Raw genomic sequence first — 14,081 nt, forward strand, 5'->3', positions numbered from 1 at the left:
GGCAGGTCTGCACTTTGGGGCAAAGCTGTACATTTGAGAGCAGGAGACCTACGAACACCCTGTGAATACCTGCATGCTCACTAATATGGCATTATAACTTAAGGAGTGGTGATGATGTATGTAAACAGGACAGATACCAGAAGGAAAAGCTGATCCTGAAGGATCAACCAGCAAGTTGTATGGTGTTTCTGGAACAATTTGTTTGGTTTTAATTTCATTATGGAGACTGACAGAAGTATGCTATTCACTCATACAAACATTTTCAGTTATTCAGGAAGAGCTCTGTAAAGGTTGTATGCCAAGAAATAGATAATTCATAGCAGCATATCAATTTTAGCCAATTTGAATTGTTTTTTAACCCCCCACCCCGGCACTAGCGGTTTTTCTACATTTCACTATACAGTTTAGCTTGCTTCTGCATCAAACAGATGAGCTCAGAAACTCAAAATGGAACAAGTAATCAACTCTTTAAAATAAGGAAAAAAACGACTTTGAAAATGGTAAGCTTGATCTAGAATGATGCTTATATATGCCAAAACACTGGGTTTCTTTTTGGCTCCCAGTTAACAGCATTTAGAAACCACATTATTCAAGCCACAGCAGACACTATCATCATAATTTGCGATGATAATCAGCTTTTAAAAAATCAAGTTTGGTTTATGTTACTAAATACAACAATTATGTGTTTAATTCTATGTCTATATTCTTGTGGACCATAATACACTTCTTCAAAGAATGATTTAGGCCTTTTATCACGGGGGAAAAATAACCTACAGTGTTTTATGATGAAATCTGTATCTACCTTTAATTACTTTTTTTTCCCAGCAATGGATATAGCCCTTCCATAGTTCTTCCCTGACACCTCACTGAAGAAAATAACATCAACACAGATGTAAACCTGCAATATTCTGTCCTCTATTATCCTAGATATAACTTACTCCTTGATTAGGTTTAGGGACTGTTATAGGGTCAGCAGGGAATAATGTAGCAAAGTAATAACGATATATCACATAGTTAAGGAAATCTAGGGAACTCAACAATTTAGAAATACAGTAGTATTTTGTATAACTGTAAATCGTTACCCTCCCCGTATAGTTCAATATATCATTACTATTTAAAAAGTGTTATAATTTCATAATTTCAATACAGTTAAAGTATCCATGTAAAATAAGCTTTAAAATCAGGCAGACTTTTAGAATGGAAAGCTAACATGTAGAGATGGAAGTGTTTTATTGGTTTTTTTTTTAAAAAAACAAACCTCAAAACTGTCATGGAAGAACTTTTTTCCTAATTACAAGAGCCCACTATCCGTTTATGCATTACATCTAGACTCAAAAAAAAAAAAAAAATTACTATTGAGCCTTACTACCTTTAAATCAATACTATTAACAGTGACCAACCTAAGACTAACAAGCCTTCTAATAAATACATATAGTCATGCATTCTTATTGTTACTGTTGAAGTAAAAATCAAACAATAATGAGATATTAGAAAATTAATGACACAATAGGCTCATAACCTAGCAACATTTGCTGGATCACATTACTCTATGCAATAAAACAAAGGAAAAATCTTAAGTGATTCCTCTGTATACCTTTTTATGGACAATTTACAAAAGATAGTTTTGCATTCCATGCAACTAAGGAACAGCTGCTGATGTAAAAATTTACATCAGCAAATATTTACATCACTAAAAATTTAGGGGCAGTGTGGAAAGCTGAAGCAGTCACAAACAGTATTAATTCTTCATGAATAATCTCAAATTTAATAGGCAGAAGCACCTTTCCTGAATACTGAGGTTGGGAATAGTCAGGACATACTGAACTAAAAGATCAGTGTGTGTCAGGTCCTGTCATGAATATATTTCAGAGCCCCAAACTAGGAACAGCTAAACAAAGCATGAAATGTGCAGAATCACATATTTCTGGAATAACAACTGCTTAATATAAAGTTAGTAAACTTCACCCATCTATAGCAACAGCTCATGAATTTTACCCACTGCTCACAATATGCAGCCACAACCAGAAGCAAAGTGTAGTGATAAACCAGAGACTTCGCTTTTCGCTAACAAGAACAAGACTGCAGTTGTAATAATAAATTTTAGTTTTTATCACTTCAATGTTCTAGACTTAACAAAAGCCTCTTACTTTCCCTCCTTTAAAAACTGAAAAATCACTGGACCCATATTTCAATACATACAATTATAATGAATCATTTAATTTATGAAATTAAAAGCAACAATATTTATTTTTAACAGATTAAAAATTTATTTCCTGAAGAAGAAAGCTCCAAAACTAAAGGGATCTCACACAACGTACCAAATTTAATGCTCTGTAAGAGAAATGGGAACATAAACGCCATTTTGACAGTTAAATTGGACCCATTTAGTTAGAAAGAATAGTAGCACACACTGGAACACCTTTAAAAGATTCAGACTGAAAAAAGCCTTACAATACATCATAGAATCTGACACTTTATGTTAGCAGTGAAAAGATTTTTGCCTTCTACAGACAGTAGTGCCTAAAGTTCAAAACAGAAGGAGCACTTTTTCACATAACACTTCCTTTTGTGCTGTGAAAGACGTTACACTGGCAGAATGTCTCAGTGCCATTGCTTACATAGAGCTTGGGGAAAAAAATCAGCTCATTGAGATTATCTCATCTTAATCCTTTTTCCTCTTTCTCATTTGCTTTCCTTTGCCTTTCCTCCTCCTTTTTTTCTCTCCTCTAGTTTCTAACTTCCTCATTGATCCTCTGTCTCGTGCTGTACTTTAAACCTACTTGGAAACTACACTGTTTTTCTACAGATGTACTGTGGTAGGCTTTGGCTAATATATTGTCTCGAATATCTACCTATAAAAATAAAAGGAGATTGCACTACTAGCTTAGAAACTGAGACAGTTAAAAAAAAAAAAAAAAAAAAAAAAAAAAAAAGCCTTCCTGGTATAAATATAAGCTTTGAAATAGCTTAGGACAACCAAAAGCAATCTACAGAAATGCTATGAGGCAGCTTCTTGTTTCCTATTGCAAATTAGTCATCAACTAGCATGTCACCCACTAAGCTAACCTTAATTTGCATTTTTTCTGGGATGGAAGATAGCTTACACAGATGGTTTATCAGAGAGATGGTTCAAGATGGTCTTCTCTACATTCTCAGTCAATAGAAATGTTAGACTTCTTCTGCGCTGCTGATACACAATGTCATGTTCACCAGGGGAGGATGAATGAAAACAGACATTCCTCTGGCACTCTGCTTCTAGGCAGGCAGAGAAGAAAGGATGTCGAAGTAAAGAGAAGAACTTCAGCAGATGGTTTGCGAATTAGTGCTTAATCTTGGATATTACAGAAGAAAAAAACCCATATGTTTATCCCATCCAATATAATGTATTTTTGGCTTAATGAGTCAATACACAGTGGTAATCATGTGTAATCAAAAGTTTAGCATACTGGTCTTCAAGATACTAATTCAATTAAGTTTCCCATTAGTTTTTTGCTTTATCAAACCTACAAAGAATCTACTTTGTGGATAATATACTACCTTTTACGGACTTTAAGAGTCAAATGACAACTTCTAATTCTGTGTAGAAGTCTTTATTCAGATCATCATATCATTAAAAGTAAAGTTAACTTGCCATTTATCAGCTGACAAAACAACAGTCAATGGGAGATGTGGTATGAGAGCAGATAAGCATACACTATTAAAAATCTCATATATCAAATACATGCTTGCTTCTCTTGAACATTTTCATTTTCAATCTACTTTAAAATTACTTGCAGATGGAAGATAGGTCCATTTAAATCTATCAAGACTTAAAGTACTTCATATGTTTATTACAGTGCCTTTGAAATGGCTTCCTGTTTAAATGCTACAGAAACTGGTTCTGAAGTTTGAAATAGTGTTGATATGTCTAGAAGTGATTAAAGAAAATAAAGAGTTTTTTACAATTCTCCCCCAGCCTCCCTTTGAGAGAAGACTAGATCGTACTGTTCCAAATGCATACTGATAACCTGTACCAGTTTTGAACAAGTCAGATTTCAATATACGTCCTAACGTAACTCTGTACCTTTAACTGCTACTAATTTCTGTGCTTTTTTTTCTGTATACTGCTCAAATTTTAGCCTGTTTTCAGTAACAAATTCTCCCAGCGAGACTGGCAACAGTTAGAAGGCCTAGTTCTAGCAGGGATGAACAGAAATTGTAAAGATAATAGAAAGAGGGCCACCCCAATATATTGATTTAAACTGTTCCACTTCCATGTGAATTGCTTACCTTTTGTTCCTCTTTTTGTATGTAATGCCTTCTTTTAAATTTCTGCAAAGCCTACAGTCCATTGGTGGCTAAAATTAAATGAAAAATATCTTTCAAAGTGTATGTAATCTCCCTGGATCTCCTCTAGACTACCAAATGAATTAGGATTTAATTTGTCAAGGCACTGCTTCTCACAATCAAAAGCTCTGGAAAGCTTACATGAAATGAAAAAAATACTCCTTTTTGCCCAGTGAATCCTAAAATACTCCTCAAACTGAAAGAGCAAAGAAATATATATACAGCATGAATTTTCCAAATAGAATCCCTGTGAATGTGTTTTGTTTTACAAAGGACTACCATTGACAATGAAAACTAGGAACATCATGAAGGCCCTCAAACATTTTGCCTTAACAGGTTCAGAAAGCTTTTACAACATAAGAGGACACAAATGTATAGCCAGCTTAGGTCACAGGTTAGAAGCAGAAGCAGCCCAGCCTTTGCAAAGTGAACTTCAAGGCTGACCTTTACACCTAAAAAGCAGAAGGTTATAAAATAATTAGCAGGTGGGTGGGACCCCACAGTAAGTACCTACTTAATCCTTCATAGTCTAATACTTCTCAAAGTGTGTACTTAAAGCAAGAAAGAAATTCAAATACAACGTCTTAGACACTTTTTTGAAAGACTGATCTCAAAACACATCATATAGATGGTAGCCATGTCACAACAATAGGTATTGCTACGTCAATAAGTTGATTTTAAAAATGTCTGCAGGTGGGGTTAAACATGATACTACTGCCGTAAGATCATAAGTGATACTGAGTGGCTAGATAATTCATCACCCAAAAGAATATTTGTGAGAAATCACAGCCAAGAACATGGCCATTGTTTCTTAAACTGGCATTCAAGAAACATTAATCCCATAAAGTTACTTACAAAAGTAAAAAAGAAAAAGTCACTACTGAGCGGGCAAAGGAAGTAATGCTCATTTCATCAGTGGAGTTCAGAGATAAAGAAAGAATTCACTCCAAAAACCTATGCTGCACAAAAAAACCCCCACCAAAAACCAAACCAAAAAAACCCCAAAGAAAACCCCACCCTGGTGTTAGGGTATGGCATACTGTGCACATGCTACACTGCTTTTCTGTCGTTGTTATCATTTCTTCCTGCTGAAGACAGAACCCTATCAGGTACCGGATTCTTGCTGAGTTTTGAATCGGCTCTTAGTGAACTGGAACAAGTTAGATAAAGTTGTTTATATGCTGTAAATCTACTTTCCCTGAGCCGAAAATGTGTAAGCTAATGGGTTGTTTATGAGTTGCAAATCTGTTCAGTGAGGTGCAAATTTGTCAGATAATGGGTTGTTTATGAATTCTAAATCAATATTCAGTGAGTCGGAACTATGTTAGATAATAGCTTGCGTATGAGTTGTAAATCTGTTTCCAGTGAACTGGAAACATGTTAGATAATGGGTTGTTTCTGGGTAGTAAATCTGTTCTCAGTGAGCTAAAAACATGTTAGATAATGGGTTGCTCGCGAGTTGTAAATCTTTTTTTAGTGAAGTGGAAACCTGTTTAACAAAGGGCTCTATATATCTTAACTCTGGTTTTAGTGTGCAGAAAAGTTCACGAATGTGTTAGATTTGAGCGGCATATCTGATTTCAGTGAGGTAGGAATCCATCAGCTAATGGATTGTTTATGAGCAGATCTACATTCAATGAACTAAAAATCTGGAACAATAGTTACCTTGTATATAACGTACTCTATTTTCTTTATTTGAGTCAAATATTGAGTAAAGGTTTGCACGATTTGTAGACTTCAAATTAATGAGGTAGAAAGGGCTTGTAGAATTGTTAAAACCACACTAGAAATTTCCAGTGTGGTTTTGAGTCTCTCCCTAATAAAGTAAAACTTGGTACAGATGCATACCAATAATTCTGGAAGAAAAAGATAGCAAAATTATTGTCAAAGATTTTTTTTAATCCTGCAATGAAATATTATTACTAAAATCTCTCAGCTGGATTCCATTTAATAATTTCTATATAATTGCATATAGTTATATTAAAATGAGAATCAAAGAATTTTAGAATTTCATATCTTCCTGTGAATGGAATCATTGGTGTCAACCTGTCTTACCGCTGCTTTCTCTGTTATAGGTATCACTGTCAGTCAAATACTTCCACTATATCAAGCAGCCTCATGAACTGACTCCTGTTTCCAGTGAGAGAAAACCACATGCAGACTGGGGAAAAGGAAGGATATGTAGTACAAAAATACCAGCTTAAAATGAATGCCTCAACATGAAGAAAAGGGGTTTAAAACACATGAAGGAGAACAATAAACTAACATATATGGGGATGTGAAATCCCTTCTCATTTACAATGAAAAAAACAACTTAAGCATTTCTAGAAAACAAACACCACAGTTCACAAATACATCTCAAGCATATACAGTACGCTTTTTGCAAGGATACAAAATTTCATCTGACATTCAATTATTCAGAGTGCTGACTCTGCTAATGAAAAAAGAAATTTGGCATATTAAGATTACAAGTAGAAACACTTCCTAACAATTTCTTAAAACTATAATTCTCAAGTACGCTTTATGGAATGTCTTTAGCTCTTGTACAACAACCTATTATAAAGTAATGAGGAATACTTTATTGTTCTTTTAAAAAACCAATTTGTATCTGCACTGGTGCTTCACCAGTATTCCTTTCTCTTTGTCTGTTTAAAATGTAAAAATTTCTAGTGGTTTTCCATGTCGTACTTAGTTAATCTCTTTCAGAGAGAGAACACCAGAGTTACCCTAGGGCTTGCATGTCACCACTGCACGTTTCTGTAGCCTGTTTGTCCCTTTCCAACAGCTACACTCAAGTCTGAATCCCTAGGTTTTAATGCTTTCCTGTGAGTAATGAGAACATTCTGACAACATTGCTTAGTTTCTATTTACCGTATCTTACTACAGATATCATTAATTCCTCTAAAATATGCATACATAAAAACTCAAAGTAAAAAAAGAGGTTTTGTAACACATTTGAGAAATGCTCTTCCATTCATTAGTGTCAACAGTTTTCATGACCACAAATACTTTCCCAGAACCACAGTGCACAGGCACATGATACAATTATCCAATGTCAGTTGTAATATAATACTTTGTCAGTTTTCAGCTGTTTAACTTCTTTTCTAAAAATATTTCCATTAACATGCAACAGCAAAGGGTGATACTTTCCACATCAAACGTGTTTCTATTTTTCCTAATCACTGTCCTTGGTCTGTTTATTAAACCGACCCAAACAAATAGCTAAACGTAGCAATGCCATGGGCAACACAACATAAACCATCAGAAATTCAGTGAGAATTATCCACAACATAAGGAGCAAAATATACAGCACTTGAGATATTTTGGAAAACAGTTACTGAAATGAGTTACAGCCTCCAAAAAAACCCATCAGTACTCAAAAAAGAAAAGAGAAGAAACACAGTACATATATGCTTCTGAAAACTGACTACAGATGAATGAGGTTTACTCTATGTTTTAGAACAACTTAATTGGAACAGAAATGAAAGACCACAGAAGTTTTTAGAATTTAGATTTTTGTAGCACAGATTTTTGCATGCTTAGCATTAAGGATGTATTTCTCACAAGTTCACAATCAGATTTTCCTTGAATTCTAATTTCACCATGATAAACCATGATAACCTTTTACATACTGTGTTAGACTTCATTGGTAAAGATCAGTGTGAGATCCTTGGAAGATTACACTGAGACCTCAGCTGCAAAATAGGTTCTGTGTTTTGTCCTGCAGATTTTGGTGATGATAAAGGTGGCAATTCCATGGTAACAGTGCCGAGTTTCAAGTATGCAGAGGCTAAAAACATGTCAAGTTTCATACGCAACACCACACACTAGTGTGGTGAATGAAGGCATAGTAAACATGCAAAGCTACTGAATAAGTCTCTAGTAAAACTGCACAATTTTCTAAGCTGGAATTTGCCTCTGATTATCACTGAGCACAAGTCACTTTTCTTGGGCTCACTACACAAAGGGTGACTCAACTGCACACACTGACCAGGGTCCTAATATTTTATACTATTGTTATGTCAGCAGAGGCATCTTCCAGTACTTTGGTCCCACTAAATAGAAAAATAAACAACCAATAGGTTTGTGGGGTAAGGGGACTTCTTTCAGTTTGAAGCACTGCACACAACAAGGTGTTTCAACAGTGAAGTTCCTTAAAACTTGGTAATACAAATTAAGCAGTGTCATTATCACTTCTGTTTTCTAGTAACATGCTTCACACCATCGTAGGATTGTTATAAAATACTTTTGACTTGGTAATTTCAAAGAAAATGTTTAAATGTATCTTATAGGGATAAAATACAACAATTATGCTATATGCTTAAGTATGGTAAAACTTTATTGACATTTTTTACTCTACAAAATCAAGTGATTATCAACTTTTCATTTAAAGTTTATTTAAATAAAATATGTATTTTTAAAATATTTTTTTACTTACTTTCAATTAGTACTTTTCTGCCAGCCCAGTTGTCTTTAATAACTTGTATATTTCCGAAGTGCGCATCACTGAAGAATATGCGATTTGTACCTCTTCCTTTCAGACTGTAGTCAAAAGCAAGAGCTATCACATTTTTAAAGTACTCTGGATTTTCATATGGCCTTACTGGTGAATTCAAGTTGGTTTCATCTGAAAGATGTATACTTTTTAAAATTGTCCTTCCGGAGTACAACAGGTAACCTTCATGTCTCAGGCAAGTAATTCCATCTTCGGCAAGATACCCATGTGCACAAGCACATGTTCTCCGTGCATTTCCCCGATAAAGGCAAAGCTGATGACATCCACCATTATTCTTGGCACAAACATTAGTACCTGTAATAAAAAAAAAAATAAATTAAAAATATCTATCTTTTATAATACTACACTTAGCTAGCTTAAATAAAAACGTAATTTTATTTGTTCTACGAATCTTTCTCCTTAAACTCCTTCTACAATACTCACAAGTAAAACAAAGGCTAAAATAGTAAAGAATTTAACTTGAACCACAACCTAAAGACAATTGTAAAGAATACAATTACTGAGAAAATAGGCCTCCATTCCAATTCACAAGAGTACACATTTTACTAATAGCAAATTATAAAATGGGTTATTCCTCGATAATCAGCTGAAGACTTAGAGACTGTTTCAAGTGCTTTGAAAATTTATTTTTTTTAAAACACCTGTTACTGGCAAACAGTCAAATGTAGATACCATCAGCATACAGTACTGTTTTAAGACAATTTCTATCAAAATGAAAACGTACATATTGACAGGTACAAAGCTGTGTCAATCATGTTCCCTGTTTTTAATAAAGACATTTCCTAATGTTTTGTTCTAATTTACTTTAAGTCCTGGGTTTAAAAACTTACTCCCTGACAAATGCATACCATTAAGAAATCATTGTCTAATTAGTAACTTCAATTACTTTAACTACACTTGTTACAAGCAATATTTAAAATTGCAGTAATTGTCAATAATTCAGAGTTATTTTACTTAGTCTTTTTTGGACTATGTATGAATTACTATTACAGTTAGTTTAGATAATTTAATTTCCGTGTCTGACAGCACTTTCCATATAACAACTCAGCTCTTTCAATAGAGTAATTTTCCCATTTCTGAAGGTTTTCCACATAAAAAGGAGAAGAAAACATTTTAAATGGATTTTTTTCAGGTAGAAAACCATAACAATTTTTGGGAAATACGTAGGGTCTGAAGGTGCTGTTTGCGTTTTCTAACTGCTGCATTTCAAGCTGAAGATATTTTCAGGAAAGAACAATGGGGGATGAGAGCTAACCTGCTCTTGAAATTAGAAACACTGAATTTTGTGTTCCTAGGCAAAACTACATGAGACATGTTCCTCTACACTTATGTAAAAAACATTTGGAGATTTAGCTGTATATATTTTTACATTTGGTTTGTTTTAAAGATTGTTTATAGTTTTATTAGGCTAGAAAAGTTAATATCTGTTTGGAAGGATGAGAGGTTGAGAAGAGAAAGGAAAATACAAAAAAATATTCTGAAGATTCTAAAATCTCTCTTCAAAAATTTCAATGCTTCCACAGTACACCAGCTGGAAATATCTTTAAAAAAGGCCAATTCTGAAACCAGTGTAGTTAGGACATATCCTTGCACAGATGTAAAATAGCACTGAAGGATAGGAATCCACTTGCAAATAGCACTGCAGGACTGACTCATCACAAAGGGTAAAACAGGTGCTTGAAAAAAAAGCATTAAACAGAATGAGAACAGGTTGTTGGTTTTTTGTTTGGGTCATTTGTTGATTGGTTTGTTTTAATAATGGAAGGTCAGGAAGCTAGCTAATTGCATATTTTTTTTTAAAACAGTGTTAACTACTTCTAGTTCAATGAACTTAAAAAAAAATTAATATAATAGTGTGATATAGAAAAACATTCCAAAAACATTTTTCACCTGTTTTTTTCCCTTTTGTCCTTCTGGCTCACTGACATCCCCTCCTAAAGACATTAACCATTTGTACCCTAGTAAAATTTGAAAAATGTATTAAAAAATCATTCAGTTATGTTTTTCAAACTAACATCAAAAGATTTTTAGCCTCAGTAACCGTTTCTTCTACTCCTAATGTGACCAAGTCTTTAAAGCTATCAATAGAAATCATTACATGTAAAGAAGCGTTGTTTTATCCCACTGTTCTGTTTTCCTAATTCTACAATACAATACCCTTCCAAGCAACCAGACATTAACTATTTCTAGCCTAGTTAAAAGAAACAACAGATTTTTGTGTGGAATGTATTTTTATCCACAAAATATGATGCCCACAGTCCTCCAAAATTACATGCAGAAATCCTTAGTAAAATTAATATGCATATTTTTGCAAAGTAATTTTCAGAACTATTTAAAATTCCCCATTAAAAACCCCAAAAAAGACAGTTTTTATTAAATATGTTTTCTTTCAAAATGCAGATTTATTTTACATGATCTTTGAGTATGTAATGCTGTGATTAAATCAACTTTTGAGCGCTACCAACACCAGAGAAATATTTGTATGAAAAAGTTTATTTTGTGTTACAGCAACTTTTTTTTTTCCTCTCTTTTTGAATTTATTTATGGAAAATTTTGTCTGGATAACCTGGTAGCAGTTTGTTCTGAGGAAGTCATCATTAATTGTTGTAGACGTCTAACCACCTTTGCTCACTAAAATAAGTTTTTCAGAGTATCTTCAAAACCAGAATTTTAGGAGGAAAAAGACAGCTAAAAGCAACAGTATTCTTGGTCAAAGGTAGTGGAGAATAAAATTTAACCATCAATACTACAAATCAAAGGAATTAAATGATAATTTTTCTCTCTTGAATTTGCTAAACAATTTGAATATAAAGGAAATCTGATTATTTACAAAGTTTCTTCCCATGCAAAAATACCAGGACTGAAAACCAAGTAATTACAGGAAATATATATTTGAAACACAGAAGATTGGAATTTCTAGCTGTGAATAAAAATTCTGGTTTGCTTTCCAACAGAAATATGAGACTGCCAGAGTTTACTGCTCTTTAAAGCACAGTTCAAGGTCCCTATCATTCCTAAGACTTTTACCTTCTTTTTTTTTTTTTTTTTTTTTTTTAACAAAATAAAGCCCACCACATCTGGAATGATAGGAAGTGGTTTGGGTTTAGATTTTCTCCTTAAAACTCACAGAAGAATTTCAGTAGAATTTTTTTACTATATGTTTTCTTTAGTACATTAATTTTAGAATAAAAAAATACTTCAAGAGTAAAAAGTGGAGATAAAATCAATGATTACTGAACTTTTGGTATGCTTTAATATACATAAAAAGTAGCAGGTGATATTAAAACAATTAATAGCATCCTTAAGAACAGCCAACCTTTCTCTCGTGCTCTATTAAAGACTTTCACTTCCTTCAGGTTTATTCCAAGGCCAGTCCTCATGGTCACAGCATCCGTGGCCTCATTCTTGTGGCCTCTTCTAATAGAGCCATTTGCATGTGCTCTGCCAAAAAAGTTGAAGATGTCTCATCAACAATCCTCAACTAATTCACACCAAACAAATGACTGCAGGGCAGTGGAGAGTTCACCTCAGAGAAGGTGAAGAAACCTGTTCTCATCTATGACACTGATATGCTTTAGCTTCCAGCATCAGAAATACCCTTTCTTTGGGAACTGCAGAGGTTTCTGTGATCCGTTCTGTGACCTTGCTAAGGAATGGCTAATCCTACAAAGGTGAAGCACCTGGCACTGAAATAACATTTTGAGACTCAAATACTTATGAAAAATAAATTACCTGTCAGACCAGTAGATGTAAGCTCCAAACACCGCGACTGAAAACATATCCACATTGCTCCCTGACAGCACAATCTCCCGATTCCCTCCACTCTCAAGGTCAATTCTTTCTATCTTGTCGGTACGAGCATCACACCAATATAATCTATTTTCCTAAAGATTAATTTTAAAGGAAATATCAACAGTCTTGTCCAAGTATTTAATTGAGAGTTATTAAGATTACATTAAAAGTGGAAGACCAGCTGGCTTTAATGAAACATAACAAGTACTGTACACTTTAACATATATGGGAAGACAGAGGAACTAACCTCAAAATCGATGGAAATCCCGTTAGGCCACGCAATCCCCAGGCTCACAAGAACCACCTTCTCAGACCCATCTAAGTGTGCCTTGCCTATGCAAGGAGTTTGTCCCCACTCTGTCCAAAATAAATATCTGCAATGTTGTAGAAATTACCAATTAAAATTTAGCCTCAAAGTAAGTATTGAAAGTATGCAATACTATAATTCAATTGCAAATAAAATGCACCACTACCAATAAATACGTATTTAGAAAAACATGGTAAAGGTCATGTCTCTAAACAACTTTAAGCAAATAAATGTATTATAACTGTTTCATGGAACACTTTGTTGAGACATTTTTTGCTAATGATATATATAAAGTAATTCTGAAAACTGTATTTGAACAGTCAATATGCAATTCTATTCCTTAAAGAATTCAGCTTTGTGCTTTGAAAAATAAAAGCACATTAAGAAAAAAATGGCATCTAATTACTAACAAATGTGATAATACAAGATATCTAACTTAAAAATGTTTTAAATATGTAGCAGTAAGGAGCATTATGGGAAATGGTAGAGCAAAAGGATTTTAATTGGGAAGCAAATATTTTTCCTACTCTCCCTAATGCTCGTGGGAAGAATCTACATCTTACTTCTCTAGCTTTATGTTACTGTGTACTTACTGGCACAGTAACATCATTATTTTGGGATAAGATGCTAGGTCGATCTTCTGCCTTGACCTACTTCTCAATCTACTGCTTTAGGTATAGCAAAATGAGGCCGGTTAATCTATACAGAGCACTTCCTTTACTGAACAGAAACCTACAGAATAGCTTTAAGTAAAGGTCTATGTGTCTACAAACATATATATGCATGTATATATATTTGTGTTAAAATGCATTATAACATACACACAAAATATATATATATATGTATTCTGAGAAAGAAATTTCTTTCTAAGATAATGTAGAGACCCAGCATATTACTCATCGCCTGAATAATTTTCATAGCTAATATTCATAAGAGCACACTAAAACATTGTTTAGTAATATGCTGTACACAAAGGGAACAGAACATATAAAACCATTCTCTGTTGTTTTCTCTGTGTGGAATGTATGTTTGAGTCTGGTTTGAAAGGTTACAGAAATCTGCTGTGCCTTACTAACCAGTTCCACCCCGGAGTCGGGTAGTATTATTATACCAAAAAGTTGTTAAATAGCTGTATGTGAT

General features: G+C 33.8%; 1 protein-coding gene across 1 annotated transcript in view; it reads right to left on the reverse strand.

The window, feature by feature from the left end:
- The window catches only part of LRP1B (LDL receptor related protein 1B), a 471,012-nt gene that overhangs the window by 169,822 nt on the left and 287,109 nt on the right, over positions 1 to 14,081 (reverse strand). The window contains exons 36-39 of the mRNA XM_027793849.2: positions 12,882 to 13,008; positions 12,575 to 12,726; positions 12,159 to 12,283; positions 8,765 to 9,136 (exon numbers count right to left, since the gene is read on the reverse strand). Of these exons, the coding sequence (XP_027649650.2) occupies positions 8,765 to 9,136; positions 12,159 to 12,283; positions 12,575 to 12,726; positions 12,882 to 13,008 (776 nt within the window). The remainder of the gene's footprint in view (positions 1 to 8,764; positions 9,137 to 12,158; positions 12,284 to 12,574; positions 12,727 to 12,881; positions 13,009 to 14,081) is intronic.

The sequence above is a fragment of the Falco peregrinus genome, chromosome 8 (assembly GCF_023634155.1).
Source record: "Falco peregrinus isolate bFalPer1 chromosome 8, bFalPer1.pri, whole genome shotgun sequence".
Classification (NCBI taxonomy): Eukaryota; Metazoa; Chordata; class Aves; order Falconiformes; family Falconidae; genus Falco; species Falco peregrinus.